The sequence below is a fragment of the Poecilia reticulata genome, linkage group LG21 (genome assembly GCF_000633615.1).
Source record: "Poecilia reticulata strain Guanapo linkage group LG21, Guppy_female_1.0+MT, whole genome shotgun sequence".
Lineage (NCBI taxonomy): Eukaryota > Metazoa > Chordata > Actinopteri > Cyprinodontiformes > Poeciliidae > Poecilia > Poecilia reticulata.
Window position 1 is genome coordinate 3791724 of NC_024351.1, and position 18041 is coordinate 3809764.

At 35.5% G+C, this 18041-nt stretch overlaps 1 protein-coding gene across 4 annotated transcripts in view; it reads right to left on the reverse strand.

Annotated features, from left to right (window-relative positions):
* trim67 (tripartite motif containing 67) overlaps window positions 1–18041 on the reverse strand; it is a 55889-nt gene that overhangs the window by 30611 nt on the left and 7237 nt on the right. For all 4 annotated transcript variants that reach the window (XR_532413.1, XR_532412.1, XM_008397264.1 and 1 more), the window contains exon 2: window positions 1374–1469. Coding sequence is in view for 2 of the 4 variants with exons in the window: in XM_008397264.1 (XP_008395486.1) it covers window positions 1374–1469 (96 nt within the window). In the remaining 2 variants the exon portion in view is untranslated. The remainder of the gene's footprint in view (window positions 1–1373; window positions 1470–18041) is intronic.

The window sequence follows — 18041 nt, forward strand, 5'->3', positions numbered from 1 at the left end:
CACACACACACACACACACACACACACACACACACACTGCATGTATCGTTTGTTGTCTGGTTCGTTGATCTACTGGATTTATTTCCCTTCTACTGATCTAAAAGAGACCAAATGTTACTTTACGGCTGATTTATTTAGGCCTTATGCTTCATTACAAGCAGGTTTTTCATGTAAAAAGTGCTGATTTTGGATTTTGTCGCAGGAAAAATGCAAATAAAAGAAACCCAATCTGCTATTTAGAAAAAAGTGTTAACAAAACTGAATATTTTCTTTCAGGTTCAAACTGAAAATCTGAATTTTATCATATCTGCTTCTATGTTTCCTTGTGAGAGTTTGACAAAAAAGTTTTTTTTAAAGTCGCCTGCTGGGAGTTCAGTCGGCAGAAATTTCCTTCATGGTTTTGTTCTGAAGATGGCGTCGACTCGTACTCACCTCTAAAGCTAACATTTATCACCTTTTTGCTTCATCGATTGGTGGAATAAATGCAAAACTATCAGACACAAATCTATTTTATAGAAGTTAACTGCCCTCGATCATTCTGAAGAGGATAAGGGCCACTGAAAAAAAAAATTTATTCCAGAGTTCTGACTTTTTTCACAAATTTCTTAGAAAGAAAATCAGAATTTCAACTTTAATCTCAGAACTTTGACTTTAATCCAGATGAGCATCAGAGGAGCGACCGGCTTTGGTGACGGAGGTGAGTGTCGAGCAGGAGGAAAGCAAAGTTTCTACAGAAACATGTTGGATTAAAGTGATTTAATACATGAAAGATTTTACTGAGAGAAAAAAGTCAAACCTCTCAGATTAAATCTAAAATTCTGAGACTAAAGTAAATTTTTAATTCTCAGGAAAAGCACATCATTCTAAAATCAGAAATTTTAGAGTAATCTCAGAAATTAGCGATAAAAAACATGGAAATTTGTGAGTTTGAAAAGTTGAAAATAACTTTTTAAACTCAGAAAATATTTAAATGACAAACATTTTTGACTTTGGAGAGTCATTTTTTTCTAGAAAATATCTGGAATTATTCTCAAAATTTCAGATTTTTTTCCTAGATTTTAAAAATGCATCTCAAAAACTGTTGTCTTTTTCTAAAACTTTTCAAACTCACAAATTTTTACATTTTTTCTGTAAAATTTCTGAAGTTTTTGAGGGAAATTTACCCTTTTTTTTTGTAACTACAATGGCCTTAACACTACTTTATATAAAAAAAATGGAGTTTATTAGAAATAGCCATGTTGCCATTGAGCTAATTTATTTTTGAAATGTCGAATTGCAGCTTTATTGTTAGTGGAAACACAGCTACTGACAGGTTTACCTCCCTGCAGATTGTATTTTCAGACGGCGACGTGTGTGGAAGTCCTTCAGCTCACCTGTATCTGCTGCAGCATGTTCTTGAGCTGAACCAGAAACTCTTTGGCCTCTTTTGCTTTATCAGAGACGCCGTTCAGAGCCTGGGAGAGCTGGCACTGCACACACACACACACACACAGACAGACGGGGTTTCACATCAGGCCACACGTCTCCAAACGTCCAAAAAAAGACATTTTGCTTTTCATTAAAACTGAAAAAAAATTATTATAGACAACATTTCAATATAGCATTTGAATACATAAAAAAACACACAGGCTCTTACACTGTTGCTGTATTAAATGATAAGTATATATTTTCCAAAACTGCTTGGCGCTTGTTGTTTTCAGTAAAGCTGTTGATAAAAGAAAAATTCTTTGTTTAATACCAAAAAAAAAATAAAAAAAAGAGAGAACCTTTTAGTTGTTTCTAAAAATCCTTCCCTATGCTTGTAGGACCAAACAAAATCCTCCCGAGGGCCACAAATGGCCCCCAGGCCACACTTTGGACATCCCTCCATTAGGCTGCAATTCATAGCTCTGACTGCTTTTGTTTTTAATCAGTTTGCTTTACTTTACATGGCAGAGTATTAGGACCACGTTAAGCACATAAAAAACAAAATTACGAAAATAAAGTCATAATATTAGGAGAATAAAGTTAAAATAATATGGGAATAAAGACAATATTTTGAGAATTAATTCACAAAATTGCGAGAATAAAGTTGTAGTATTACAATTTTATTCTCGTATTATTTCGTCTTTATTCGCGTAATTTTATATTTTTATTTTTTGCTCTTAGTAGGGCCCTAATACGCAGTCGCAGCTATATATGTATAAAATCTATAAATTAATATGCATTAAAACACACTTTTATTAAAGAAATTAACTATTTCCAAACAAGCCTGCTATGAACATCGAGAATGAAAAAAGTAAAATAAATAAATCGGTTATATTATCTTAGTATGTGTGTGGATTTAATGTTTCCATCCCTCTGAATAAAACTGTGTAACCAGTTCAACCAGTGATGCTTCTGCTGGTTATGTAACCAGACCCAGTTCTCCTGATCCTCGCCTGAAGCAAAGTCCCTGGAAATTTCCTCCACATGCCAAAAAATAAATATAAAAGACTCTTTATTGTCTCTATAATATGGATTAAATTTAAAATCTCCATCAGATCATCATCTGCAGAGATTAGAGGCTGGATAATCCATGAAAACACAATTTGTCATGTTTGCAAATTCACATTTAATGCAAATAATGCTCTTCTGTAGAAATCAATAGAAAGATACCAAACCCCACCCGTATACTACATTTAGGATTATTAATTTCAAATACTTTTAATGGGATTTAAAGAAGAAAAATACACTAATCCTCAATAAACTGGCTTTAAATAAACAAATCCTTATATATTCTTAAATAACACGCAAACCAAATACATCCTGATTCTAAAATGCTGTTGTGAAATCAAATAAATTACAGATCTGTGATGTAAATAAAGGTTAAGCTAATGTTGGAATCTGAGCAGAAGCACAGAAGCTGTCAATGAACAAACAGCTAATGCAGTTCAGCATATCTGGGTCCTGCAGCAGCTGGATGAAATATTGATGCTCTGCTGCAGAAATATAGGTTAACGAACGCAGCTCAACCTACAGCTTCAATGCCTCAAACAAAATGTAATTAAGTTTCTTAAACATGCATATCAAACAAAACTTGATGTATTTTGCAAGGATTTCATAAGATAAATCAACACAAAGTGACCCGTCACAGTAACTGTATTACCGTTACAAATATGCAGAAACATGTTGATATTCTGCAAATGTAAAATGAAAAACTTCATAATTACAATTAAAATCACATGTGAACAAGTTTGTTCATGACATAAATCATTAAAAAACATGCAGCGCCGTCATCATCCAACTACTTCCTGTCGTCTTCTTCATCATTTCTGCCAGTAGTAACATCCTGCTGTCCATCATGTGACTCGTGAGATGCGATAAAAGTTTCGTTATTGTGGTTTTGCGAAGTACACCAATATTGATAGAGACAAAAACCACGTCATTCTACCACAAAAACTTCTAATCGTAAAACATGAGGTTTTTTTGGAATTGCCGTGATTCCATTAAGTAAATTTATTTTTGTAATTCCAATTTGCATAATTTTATRGTCAATGTAAACGCAGCTTGGGTTTGGATCAATATCTGCACAAAAACTCTACAATTTTCAGAAAAAATCGTGGAAATCTGTGAGTTTGAGTAGTCAAAAATTTGCTAGAAAAACTGAAATTTTTAGATAATCTCAGAAATTTTCTGCAAAAAATTGGAAATTGAACGTTTTCCACTTTTAGAAGTTTTTCCAGAAAATTTCTGATAATTTTTTTTTTAAATCTACAATTATAGAAAAATCTCCACATAAAAGTCACAGGTATTTTTAGGCTAGATAAGGTAAACTTAAGTGTAAGTCAGAAATCCTACAGCACCTGAACGCCACATCCAAAGCTGCTGACGAAACACACACTCTATGAATGGATTGATTTTACTGGAAGGGCAAACTGATTGCCATTTGTCACTGTGACACTTCAAAAATCTATATTAATATAAGTGGAATTACATTTTATGAGCGTCAGATAAAATATTTATTGCTGAGCTGGCTTTTTCTTAGAAGATATTAAAAATCTGATAAAACTGAATGCTTTCTGGTTGATTCTTGGAAACACACAACTGTATGCTTAAATCTGGCACATCAAAAAAATACTCCACCCTTACTGTAAACTTGTAGATTATTGGAATAATCAATTAACTAATGGATATTTTCTGTCCTTTGCTTTCCACATTTTTTGCTTGGAGCACAACATCAGTGTCTGGAGAGTATAAAAACAGATCAAATCGTCTAATTATTACAAATTGAATTTATTATTAGATTTTTTTTAAGTGTCTTGCATTGTGCACATATTCATCCATCACTGGTAAATAGGAGGAGACAGGACAAAGAAGACTCACACTGTTACACACATGATGAATTTGCTGCTCTGAGGACACTCCCACCTGTTTCCCTTTTTCTGGATGCTGTTCTCATCAATGAGCTCAGACACAGAAACAGGGAAGACCCGTTTCATCACGTTAAGTCGTAAATACGGTAATAATTTAAGGGAGCAATGTGCAAATGATGTGAATTAATCACTCTTTCCTTCTGTATTTGTATTAAACTCTTCAAAACTGATTTTTTTGTAGCAACTACTGACCCTGAATCAAAAAACTAATTATTTGTTAATAAATAGCTGTTTTTGTACATTTATTTTTATTTTATTTTTTATTTTCATATGCATACTTTAAATATTTAGTTTCATAAATTGAAATGCTGTTATAAGGTCAAAGTTTCCATTTTGTTTACATTCTCCTAGCTAGATATTGTATGCTAGCTCGGTCCAGCTAGAACAGTACAAGTAAAGTTCAGTCGTTTTAATTTGAACCAGAGAACGCTGAAATACAAATAAATAAATAAATAAATAAATAAATAACAAGGGGAAAATGATAGTCGGGAGAACCAAACAATGGAAGAGGAGAGATTTGGCCAAAAAAAGGTGATGTCTGTGCGGATGCTAATTGGAAAAGCTAACTGGAAAGGAGAGCATAAATAGCTCTAAATTTTAACTCAAACTGTTATTGGGATTAAAACATTTTCTCATATGGATCAGGATGCAGCTATAAAGCATTAAAAATGCTTCATTGTCACTTTTTATCTTTCAGTTTGCTTTGATTTCACGTTAGCTCCTGCTAACAGTGTTAGCTGCTGCTATAATGTGAGTTATAACAGTTAATTTCTCACTAGGATCAATAAGGTATTTTTGAATTTTAATTATTCAGTATTACCTGGGTAATGATTCTAACTTCTTCATTTCTCAGTTTATGCTATTGATTATAGATTAAACATTCAGCCGCCTCCATTCTGGTCTGAGCCAGTGCTGTAAAACTCATTCATTCAGACCTGCGCTTGCTTTCATCTGAAATTAAATCTGCCTCTTCTCCATAATCCCTGTCCTCATCTGCACAGCATCCGCTCCACCCCCGCTCTGACAGCCAGACACTCCCACAGTGAGCTCATCCCGGTCCAGTTTCCTCCGGAGGAGCGACATGTGGACCTGGTGGGACTCCTCACCCAGAGGCCATCTGGACTGCCGAGATGCTAACAAGCAGATGATGGATGTACCATCATCTCCTCCTTCCCTATTTGTTCTGTTTCTGTATTTATTTAACTGCAGCTTTTCTCGTCAGGTCAAAGTTCTGTGTCAGCTCCCTCGTTCATTCGCTGCTCTGCCATGTTTTATTCATTCATTGATTTTCTTTACCCGCCACGTCTTTGGCAGGGGGATGTGGAGCTGGAAACTGTCCCAGCATGCATTGAGAAAAAACAGAAACAGCGGCAGATTTACTCAGATCTTTGTTTGAAGAGATAAAGTCTGTTTTCTGTTTCCACCATAAAGCTAGTTATAAGGATAATAATAAAAACAAAGAGCTGAGGAAGAATGCATGATGGTGCATAAAGGCCTTTGTAGACAGAAAAAAATGAGTACAAATCTGCAAAAAACTCAGAAAGTTTGAGAAATTTTCTATTTAAAAAACAAGGATGTTTCTGAGTTTGAAAAGTCAAAAATTTGCTTGAAAAAAAACTAGCAAAACATGAGAAATCACAAAAATGTATTGTTTTGTATTTCTGATTTTCAGAAATTTTTGAGAAAATTTTTTTTTACAAATTTCTGGGTCAAAAGTAATAAATTGTCTAGAAAAAAACGTAGAAATTTCTAAAAAAAAATTCTAGAAAATTTCAGAGATTAAGTTTAAAATTTCTGAGTTTAAAAAAGCAAAAATTTGCTAAAACAAAAACATAAATTTTTAGATTAATCTCTGAAAAAGTATAGCCAGAACAGGAAAAAAGTTGCTAGAAAACACTCAGAAATTTTGAGATTAATATCAGAAAAAAAAAAGAAAAAAAAAAGAAACTTGTAGAATTCTGAGTTTGAAAAGTAGAAAATGTTCAACTTTTGAAACTCAGAAATTTCCTTGTGTTAAAACAATCTCATGCTCCAGGATATAGACGTTTGATAATATGTAAAGCTTTGATTTTGCTTCTCTGCCTAAAGCTCTTGGAACCTCGTTAATGTGAATCATGAAATCTTTGAATTATCAGGAGATTTTAAATTAAAACCAGCTGGGCTATGTAAGAAAATGAAAAAAGTTGAAAAAACTGTAACCAATTGGTCTTTCTATAGAATAAAAATAGTAAAATAATAGCCAAACAGACTCTAAATCACTTGTAAATCATTTAGAAACCAGTGATGTGGGCAGAAAGTACCAGGACTCTGAATGAAATAGAGAAATTGGTCAGAGACCCGCCTCACTGCGTGTGATGGCTTCCTGTCCAAAACATCAACAGCAGGAGTAACGCGCTGTGAACTCCTCTAAAAGACAATATTTGTGCAATCAATAAAACAAAAAAAGCTCCAGCAAAACGTTCCACTTGTCCTGAACCCGGGAAGCTCACTGGATCATTGATTTCAGTAACTCATCCTGGAGTTTAGAGGCGAGAGACGAGTGCAGCAGGGATTTTACACAGTTTGGTTTTAAACCCGGTGAACTGACCCATTTCATAACACTAAATACAGCCACCATGTAACCTACAAACACAACAATGCAACAATCAATCCTCCATATATTACATTTATATGTCTTCTGGTATCCTGGGAATATCCAGTTATCCACAATATTTACACTCATTTCAGAATCGGCTGTTGCCTTACTCATTTCTTCATACATTTTTCTTCTGGATGTCAGAAAAACGTTACATTTCCGGTCTAAAATTCCGCTGGGGTTGCTAGGTAACGAGCTGGGCACTGCTTTGGTTGCTAGGTAACGGGCTGGGCACTGCTTTGGTTGCTAGGTAACGGGCTGGGCACTGCTTTGGTTGCTAGGTAACGGGCTGGGCACTGCTTTGGTTGCTAGGTAACGGGTTGGGCACTGCTTTGGTTGCTAGGTAACGGGCTGGGCACTGCTTTGGTTGCTATGTAACGGCGCATTGCTGGTTGATTTTCACCTGGTAGCAGTTTGGAGATTTTTTAAATGGCTCATTTTCCAGACACCAAAAAACATTAACTTATTGACAACAAACAACTGAGTGGGTATTTTTAAGCGCTTGGGTTTTTGTTTATTTATTAAAATACTAATTAGTTTCCACCGAAGTGGTTACTAATCTTCCCGGAGTCCAACTGATAAAACACAAAGATATTTATACAACACATAAGAGCATTTCCACATAAACATAAAATAATTGTTTACAAATTACACACACAAACCTAAATTTTAAAAAATATGACTAAAATAATTGCATTTTTTACAAGCAAATGTGCTTTTTTAAAATCTCATATTTTAAGGTGACTTATTCCATTCCTGAATTGTAGAAACAAGTTTGACTTGGCACAGTCCAATAAAAGTAACGGGTTTAAAATAACGCTGAACTTCGCTCTTTCTCAGTGAGAAAAGCCCCTGAACACCAGATGAAGGCTGAAGTTGGCCTTGGTCCCAATGTGTCAGCCTTGAGCAGACTCTGGTAAAAGTGTGCAGCCATGTTCAAATGCGACACGCTTCCCCCTCTAGATTAAAGGCTGTGACCCAGAGAACAGATATGGAACAAAAAGGAAACAAAAGATGGAAATATAATCAAAATCAAACATCTAGAATACCAGGAAAACATAAGAAATTGATCTTATCTCTGCAGAGAAAAATAACACTTTCAGAAATCCAATTTATTCCAGGCTTTGCTTCTTTTGTCTTCCTCCCCTTGACCTTTTTTCATCCTCTGACAGTATAATGTCATTTTTCTTTTTCACTGCTGTCAGCAGCCTTCAGCCCCGCTCTCAAAGACAAGTGCTATTATCTTATTATGCTGTTATGTGAATAATGCACAGCCATTTGTTCAGGCCGTGACATTCAGAGAGGCCAGAGAAAGAAACATGGCTGTGCTGGTTCTGCAGCTCCTCCAGTTTAAAACCGAAACATTTCCAACCAGGTCCAGAACCTCAGTGTGTTTCATTGTAGAAGAAAAAAGGAGTACATTTTACCAAAAAAATATCTGAAACTTCACTTAATAAACACAGAAATTTCCATGTTTTTCCAGATAATTTCTGAGATTTTTTTATAGCAAATTTTCAACTTTTTAAACTCTGAATTTTCCTTGTTTGTGCTAGAAAATTTCTGAGATTAAGTGAAAGATTTTAGGGTTTGTTTTTATGTTTTTTTAGCAAATTTTCATATTATTAAACTCAGAAATGTCCTTTCTGAGTTTTCTTCTCTCTAGAATATTTTTTAGATTAATCTCAAATTTTCAGATTTTTTTTTTTTTTGCTAATTTTTTACTTTTTAACTCAGAAATTTCCTTGTTTTTCTACAGATTTTTTGCAATTAATCTAAAAAATTTCTGACTTTTTTTCTAGCAAATTTTTGATATTTTAAACTCAGAAATTTAGGAGTTTTTTGGTGGAAATTTACTCCTCTGTTGTTTTTTCTGTCTCCAATTCCCTAATACGCCGTAATGATTACTCGAATCAGGATACCATCTTCAGATATCCTTTTTGTAGAGCAAATCTGCGCTTTATATGTCCAAAATAATGTTTAACTAATAAAATATATTCAAAAGGTACATGTAAAATTTTCTTTGCTGACAGTTTAATTCTGCATTGCTAATATTTGAGCCACTATTCTTAATAAAATATTCAACCTATTAAATTATTTCCCAGATGTATGCATTTAATTGACAATGTAAAGTCTGGATTTTATTAATGCTAAATAAACAAATAGACGTAAATAGTATCAGTTTAAATATCCAGCCCTTTTCTGCATTAATGGTTTTTGTTCCTGCAGACTGGAGCAGACAGCTTGCCACTGATCCATCTGCAAAAAGAGTCAGATGGTGCATCATAAAACCGACCCTTTTATGGCAGCGAGAACAAAGACTGAAGGAGAAAGCCTGAACAAAACCTCTGACTGGGCTGTTCTGTTAAGCTTTCTCCTGCAAAGGAAGTCCAGCTATTTACCCCATATACACACATTATGTCAAAGCTGCAGCCCACTCGCTCTGGTACCAACAAGAGTAACACAATAGAGAACAAAAGGCAGCGGTTACATATCAGATGGGTGATTGTGGCGCTGACCTTGTCAAAAATCACACCCAGGGGACCAGAGGAGGGGCTGAAGTATCACATTTTACCTCTCCACCTCCCTTTTTCACTTGCATTTAGTTTTTTACATCATATTTATCTGTTCTTCTAACATGCACTGTTTTTTGTGCACTTATTTTTTACCGTAGAGTAAAAAATAAGTTTAAAATTTGACCAAATCTTCAAATGTTTAACATTTTGTTCTTCCTAAACAGAATGCTTATTATTTATAATACTTTAAAACTTAAAGACACTGTACAAAAATATATTGGAAATAATATGTAAAGCATTAAACATTGAACAAAAGTCTTACTTTTGGATCTAAGAAATTATTTAAGTTAAAGCTGCAGTATGTAACATTAAAAAAATTTTTTTTTACATATTTTTTGGAACAGCCACCATGTTGTGACAGTATGACTGATAATCAAGCTCCTCTGCTTCTTCCAGTGCTAAATAGTAACAACCAATCAGAGCCAGGAGGCGGGTCTTAGTGCTGTCAATCACAATATATATTTTATTTCCATCCATTTTTAAAGTATATTCACATTTAAATGCCTATGTCGAGAGAAAAAGTGGAACTGAAGACACATTGCTTGTTTGTGAGCACAAAATTGATGAATAAGTCTGATTAGTACAGTGGAAGATCTACGGTGCTGCGGGCCCAAAGGTATCAAAACATTAAACTCTATGTAATAATTAGGGCAGTATTCCTAAGAGACATGACAAATAAAATACATTTTCTTCCACGTCCATCTCAGTCTGAAGAGAAATATTTAAAGAAGAAAGGAGTAAATGAGAGTGGCACCAGTGATTTTTATTTTCATCCAATTTCTTAATGTTTATTTTTCCCAGCACTAAAAGAATGGGGTCAAAATAACATCACCGGGGATGTAAGGATGTACACAGTTATTTTAACACACTGAATAAAAACACACAAACCAAATTTTTCTCACCGTCAGAAACTAAATAAAACCAAACTTTTCTTGTTTTAACCTAGTTAGAATTACCAAAATTATTTCTATTTGCTAAATCCCAGACTTTCTTTTCTTTTCTTTTTTTGCAATTTTTCTCAAATTCAAAAGTTTCAAAAATGTTCTTGAGAAGATTTCTGGCATTTAGCCAATAGGAATAATTTAGGTAATTCCAACTGAGCTAAAACAAGAAAAGTTTGGTCTGATTTAACTTTAGACAGTGAGAAAAAAATGTGTTTCATGTATGTAAATATCTGGTTTCATCTGTATTTAAACTGTCAGAGTGAGGACTCCTCACCTGGCCAGATTGATCAGAAATAAGCAGAGTTGAATGCAGACTGCAGGGCGAGACTCGCTGCAGCCCACACACAGTTCCTGATAGATTTCAGAGGAAGCAGCCGCCTCCACTCTCTGCGTCACAGTTCCCACACACTTTCTCATTCACCAGGAATGAGTAAAAATATCAGTTTCCGCGTGTATATATTTAAAAATGGTCTGTTAAATGTAAGAAATCCAGCATGAATGAATCCAACTTGGAGGAAGCTGATGATTAAAAATGACAAAAAAAAAGCTTTTATGTTTGTTAATTATGACGATTTTTTTTTTTTGCTTCCAGCAAATTAAAACCAAATGCAAAACAAGCTTCAAAACCTGTGGACATTAATCTGTTTTTTCTAAATAATAAAAGAACCAGAAGAATATCAAACCAAAACCTGTAGCAGCATCTGATTCACTCTTTAATCTGACGTCAGTAGCTTTGTTGACAGTGTAAAAAGTCCCTTTAATCTTAAAGCTTTTGCAGCAGTAATATATGTGGTACATATGCAGCTGCAGCAGAACAGTCCATCCCTCCCCCAGCTTTGTTGTCCTATTAGTTCAGATGTGGTGGAGGTCAAAACCAATCTCTCTTCTCCTTTCTCCTCTACATCCTTTCATCTACCAATCCTCTGCTGCTCTTCTATATACATTTAAAGAAAATCATTTTTAATATACTGCAGCATCAACACCTGAAGCAAGAGGCACAATCTAAATGCCAAGGAGAGAAAACAAGAGAGCAGATTACTTTCCAGATACGGGTAACATTAAATGTGACCTATTATGCTTCCTTGAACAGGTTGGGCCATGTTTATGGGCTATACAAAACATGTTCATTTCATTTTTTTGCACAAAACTGAACTTCAGTGTACCTTATAAAGCATCTCCAGTCCATAATGAGCACCAGACAAATGACTCACAATATAGTGGAATATATTGTGAGTGAGTTAGTAACTTAAAAGTCTTGGCATAATCTTTCACATCACAAGAGTAAAGAAGAAACAGAAAAATAAAAAAAATAAATAAAAATACATTGTTGCACATTTTTTGTGCTTCCATTTGGGTTTCTAGGGCTTCTAAAAGACAGTGTCTGGAAAATGAGGGCTACATTTCAAAAAAAGTTTGAAATGTAGCTCACCTAGCAACACCAACAGGTCACTTAGCAACCACAGCCAAGCCCAGCCCGTTGCCTAGCAACACAAGTTGAGTTCTAGCACGTTTGGTCAGCTGGTTTTACCTCTGTATGTGCTGTACAATGGCTGCTTTAAAAGACAAGTGTTTTGTCCTTGACTAACCATCCAGAAACCACTTGCTGCATTCTTCTTGGTTGTGCAGGAGGCTCAACTTCTGCTTTTCAAAGATGTACAGTTGTATAATTGTTCATTTGTTTGCAACCATTTTCACATAGGAAGGTAAAGGTTGAGTTGGGGGCTGGGGGAGTGTGGCCAACAACAACTTGTTTGGATTTAAAGTGGCAAGATGCCCTAAAACAGCTCAAAATAGGCAGAACTGATCATCTTATTATCTGGGAATTATTCTGTGCAAAAAAAGTAACATGTTTTGTACAGCCCATAAACATACCCTAACCTGTTCAAGGAAGCATAAGTCACCTTTAAGTTGTGCAAGTTAGAAATAACCCAAAGTTTCAACACCACAACTATACTTTACTACACAAACAGATGAAGTCATGACAAATCCTCTGTCTTTAATCTGCTGTTTCAGTCGAGGTTTGTGATGAATGAGCAGACGTTTGTAGTCATAGCAACAATGCTCACTGTCCACACTTTTCTCGGAAGTCTGGCATCACCACTCGCTGTGTAGCCAAAAATAGATCACAGGGACACAATCTCTTACACACACGTGAACGCTGGGCATACTACTGCTACACGCGCCGCGCGTCTCCAGAGGATGCTAGGGCCAAAACAGAGGAAGTGCAGAAAAATGGGCATTAACCTACATTCACTGCAGAAGTCCTGCAGCACAGCCTTTAGTCATTGAGTCCCATGTTGCGTGCAAGAGAGAAGAACTGTGTTTGCTTTGCGTTTGTGGCATTATGAGGACATAAATCTGTTGTTTCTTTGGGACTGAGCCTCCATAAGGGAATTAAAAGAAAGATGTGGGGAGTTAAGTCCGGGTGTTTTGGCTTAAAAACATCTCTGATTTTGTGTTAAATTATTAATTAGGAGTATGTACTGCTACATGTCTGCACTCTTTGAGATGTTCTTTTACATAAATTGGAGCTCTCTCTCAAGACATTTAAAGCCCAAAGTACTAATGATGTCCAAAGTCTTCTGTTGTGTTCAGGGTGTTTTCACCTTAGCTCTGTCTTTTACTTTTGTCAGTCTTTTTATTACTTATTGTTTATTTGTTTTAGTTATGTTTGGATTTTGCCCAGTTTGTTTGCTCCTGCTTGCTCTCTCTCCCTCAGCCTGCCTGCTGCTTCCTCCTCACAGCTGCTCCCTCTTTCTAATTAGCACCAGTCCATCATCTAGTAATCAAGCAACCGCCTCTGTTTCCTCACTGGTTTCCTCTGTTTGTTTCATGCTTCATGGGTCCAGCCATTACCATGACAATAATCACACAATTTCATAAAATAAAAATCTGCTTGGATCCAGTTTTATCCCCTAATTTTGCATTTCTGCTGTTATTTTCATCATTTTATGTTGGAGAAAGAATTTTTAAATCTATATTCTAGTAAATTATCTTTGTTTTGGTTTTTGTTTCTGAACTAATGACCAGCATTTTAACCCATTTATCTGAGATATTATCTCAGTATAACTTATAACAATGATTAAATTAGCATGGAAGAAGCTAATTTTGAATACTCTTTTGAGTTAAACATGACGTCGGATGTGTTAGTCAGATATGAATGCAAGCCAATACATAGTTGACTGCATCTCTGTGTTGTTGGGCCTCAGGTCAGAGTCAGCTGGCGCGGCTCCATTTGGAACGAGGTTAGTCGGACATGGCTGTTGGCACAAATCAACACCATTCATGTCGTCTAATAAATAACTCGTTTTCTACTCTGATGCACTCTACTACCAGGACTCTGTGATGCATAGAGCTGAGATCTTTGAAGTTGAATGCAGATTCACTGTGAATGTGTGTATTATTAAATGCAGCTTTTAAATAAATAGCTGGCAGCGTAATTCCTGTCAAAATGTTTTGTCAGCATCCAGAGAAACAAGACAAAGCGTGTTAGTGTCAGGATTAAATGATGAAGCTTCAGAGGAGATGGCATCTCTGAGAGGAGGAGTGATCTAATAACCGCACAGAGATGCATTTAATGCTGCGAGCGGACGCAGAAGATTTACGCATGAATAAAACTCAAACACATCACTAGTAGATGCGATGAGCTGACTAGGTGTAGACGGCCTGCTTTGAGCGTTCGTATAAATCCTGCGTTGGTGAAAGAGAAGTGAGGCGGTGATTCTACCAGAGAACAGCTTGATTATTAGAAAACATCCCCAGTCACAGATGTGCAGCTGTTGGGGCGGCGCAGACGCCATGTTTCCCCAGTGAAAACAACTCATTGCTGTGCTACATGCACTGACTTGTCATGTTCTTATTAAAAATAAACACTTGCATTCAGTATTTTTGTTTTTATTTAATCTTTCAAACACAGAAACTTTATGATGCTACAATTTATTCTAATTTAAACAGTTCCAATTGTATTTTGTTTGTTTTTTTTGTACTTATGCTTCCTGAACAGTTTCATGTGCTACACAAAACAGCTTCATTACATTTTTTCAAAAAACTTATTCTTTGATGATGAGATTTTATTTTGTTGTAGGGCCTTTAAATCAGTTTCTAGATGGTAAGTCAACAACAAACCGCTTGTCTTTTCCAGTATCTATTGTACAGTGCATACAGTGATAAAACCAGCTTACCAATTGTGCTGGAGCTCAGCTTGTGTTGCTAGGTGACTGGCGGAACTCTGCTGGGGTTGCTAGGTAACGTGCTGGGCTCTGCTGGGGTTACCAGGTGAGGGGTCGTAATGATTTGTAACATTACTCTTAAACGGCTCAAATTCCAGGCACCAAAAATCATTATCTTATTGCCAAAACAAGTCTGGGTGGATTTTTAAATTGCGTGGACCGTTTTGGAAGCAGTAGAAAATTAATTGGAAGTACAAAAACATGCAAAATGTGAATTTTGTATGATACGTCCCCTTTAACATTTTTTTCCTTTTGCCACCTTTTTTTAATGTAAATCAACAGTACTTTTGTTAATGTTCAAGGTTTTTAATTTATTTTTGTCTTAAACAGAGCAGACTGAAAGTGGAAGTAATTCAGTTCTATTTTTCTAATTGTTTTAGTCTGATGTTTGAGATACCATTAAGTACACAAATACTTTCTGACACATCCAGCTAAACTTTGAAGACRGATGATACAACCTCCGCTGTGCTTTTTGGTAGGTAGCTGTCTTTTTAAGTTTTGTTTTTGTGGGTTTAAATAAGATGCTTTTCCTTTTTTTTCCAGGAATTTCAGACAGTATTCTAGGAAGACTGGCTCATAATTTTCTGGGAGATTACTCATCATTTTTGTGTTTTTTCCTCAACTGGGGCGGTTTRTTTTTGGTCCAGTGGAGCCTGATAATGCTCTGTCAAGCGTACTGGTACAGGCYGAAGTCACCAATTCAGAAAGCAGAAATATCTGCAACAACAGGCTGATAAAGGGGATAAAGGCCTGAATTAACTGTGATGTGTAGGAAAGTAAGGCGTTGTGGAAATTCTAGTAACAACTAATTTGTTTCTTTGCTGTAAAACCTGGATTAATAAGGTCACTTTGAAAAGAAATCAATTAGGTATTCTTATCTGTTTTCTTCTTTTGTTTTGAATATAGCAGTAATTAAATATTTTCAAAGGATGTTAATAGTGTACTGATCTCCTTTTTACAACACTTAAAGGGGATTATATGGATTAATAACGTGGAATGGGAGCACAGCATAAATACATATGGTAGCAATTAAAACAGATAAAAGGGCCCAGTATGGTTGACCTGAAGACGAACAGTCGAAGCGCAGTCACATGGTTGTTCTCACACAAAATTATCAATGTTTACAGTTCATTTTTGATAAGGTCTGCTGGAACAAACATTTCCCTGTAAATAAACAGTTTTATTCAATATGACAACAATCTTATTCCTATTTATGGCTTATGCCTTAAAGATATTGTAGATAGAAAAACAAGGAGTAAATTTCCACCAAAATTCCAAGACCAATTTCAGAATTTTTTTTTTTTAGAAAAAACAGGGAAATTTCTGAGATTGAAAAGTCGAAGGTTTGCAAGAAAAAAATTAACCAGACTTATTAATCTCAGAAATGTTCTAGAAAAACATTTCCAAAAGTTGAACATTTCCCACCTTAGAAAATGTTCTGAGTTTGAAAAATAAGAAGTTAGAATTGTCAAAAAAAAATTAAAAAAGACTAAACTAAAAATGTCAGATTTTTTCAAGCAAATTTTCGACTTTCGAAGTTTAAAAAAAATAAATTGTGATTTCTCTTATAATTTCCGTTTCCTTTTAGCAAATTTTCAAATATTCAAACTGAGACATTTCAAAGACTTTTTCTAAAAAAAATGTTGACTTTTCAAATGCAAACTTAAATGATTTTTTGTTTTGTTTTGGGGGGGTTTTCCCGGAAAAATTTGAAATTAGATTTTTGGGAAGAAATTTAGTCTCTATAMTGCMCATAATATATAGCGGTACATACCAGATAAAAGATCTGTGCATTTTTCATTAATGGTTAAATAAAACTAACCACCAGTGATTCATGGAGCCCATCAGCTCTGTTTTCAGGATGTCTTTCCAAACATTTGGGTCGTTTTGGGCTACCTAGCAGGAAATACAGTTTTCCTAAATCAATTAATCTGTCAGTTTCCTTACAAAGATATATGATCTGGTCARAARTGTTTCAGCAAAACACTCATCATCCAGTGATTCCTGAGAAAAAGAAAATCTTTCTGGGTCACAGGCGGAGAACCATGCTGCTTTGGAAGAAAGAGGAGATCAAGAGGAAAATGGGGGAGGAAGCTGGATAAAGCTACACCCACCAAAGCAGATAGGAGAAAACCAGCGCAATCCATCAAAAATAAATAAAATAGACTACATTGGTCTGCGTGAGTGACACTTCAAAAACTGAACAGCCATTTCAGCTTGGCACAGATCGATCTCATTCAGCAAGGAGGACACCAGATTAACTAAAAGGTGCYCATCTCTTGTTCATACGCTGCTGATTACTTATCAACGCCCGCTCACTTCTGCATCCTGATGGGATTTTCACGGCCCATTTATGAGCCTGTGCGATGGGGGACCTGGAAGAAATGCATGGAGGGAGGSAGGGAAGGGTAAATGAAGGGTAGGGAGGATGTAAATAAGAGATGGAGAAGGTGAGACATGAGCCAATTTATGAGAAAAAGAGGGAAGAAGCTGAGATGTGTTGGGAATAAATCCACAAAAAAAAAGAAAGACATTCAGAGATTAGTCCCAATGACCCACTTAGCACAAAATGCCTTTTAATTTCTGAAATACYCCATTAGAAAAAGGGAAAGAGCTAAAACAACCCAAACTCAGACACACTCTGGTTTGCTCTATAAGCTAAGAGTTTTCCATTTTATTGAAACCATTTTGCTTCCCACTCCTGAGGCATTTTTACATAATTATACCAAATTCTCCAGATTAGCATGCTAGTCACATAATTAAGTCGTCRTGTTTAAGGACTGCTGTAATTTCCAAAGACAATACATTTGTAAAACACATTTTTCTTTAGAAGGAACATCAAGACTTTTCAGAGGCGCTGCATAATGAATTTAAATCTGTCCCTGTGCATATGGCAGGGACTCTCATGTTATTCAAACATAAAGACGAACCGAGATGCAAACTGGAGCTTTAGTGGATTCYGATCATCAATATTTAATAATGAAACTGAAAAAACAACTTACAAAGACACAGAGGATTTTTAGTGCCACTACAAAAGTAGATTCTCACAATTCTCTGTCAAAATCCAAATATTCTTACAACCGTGTCAGTTGTGCACTTCATCCACAATGAAAGCTTGTCCCAAATATATTTGGTAGATTTGAGTTTAAAGTCYWGATTTGCCTGATGGTGCATAAACAACTTAAACAATTCTGATTCTGAGAAAAAAAATCAGAATAGTGGGGGGAAAAAGGTCAGAAATCAAACATTAAAGGCCAAATTCTCAA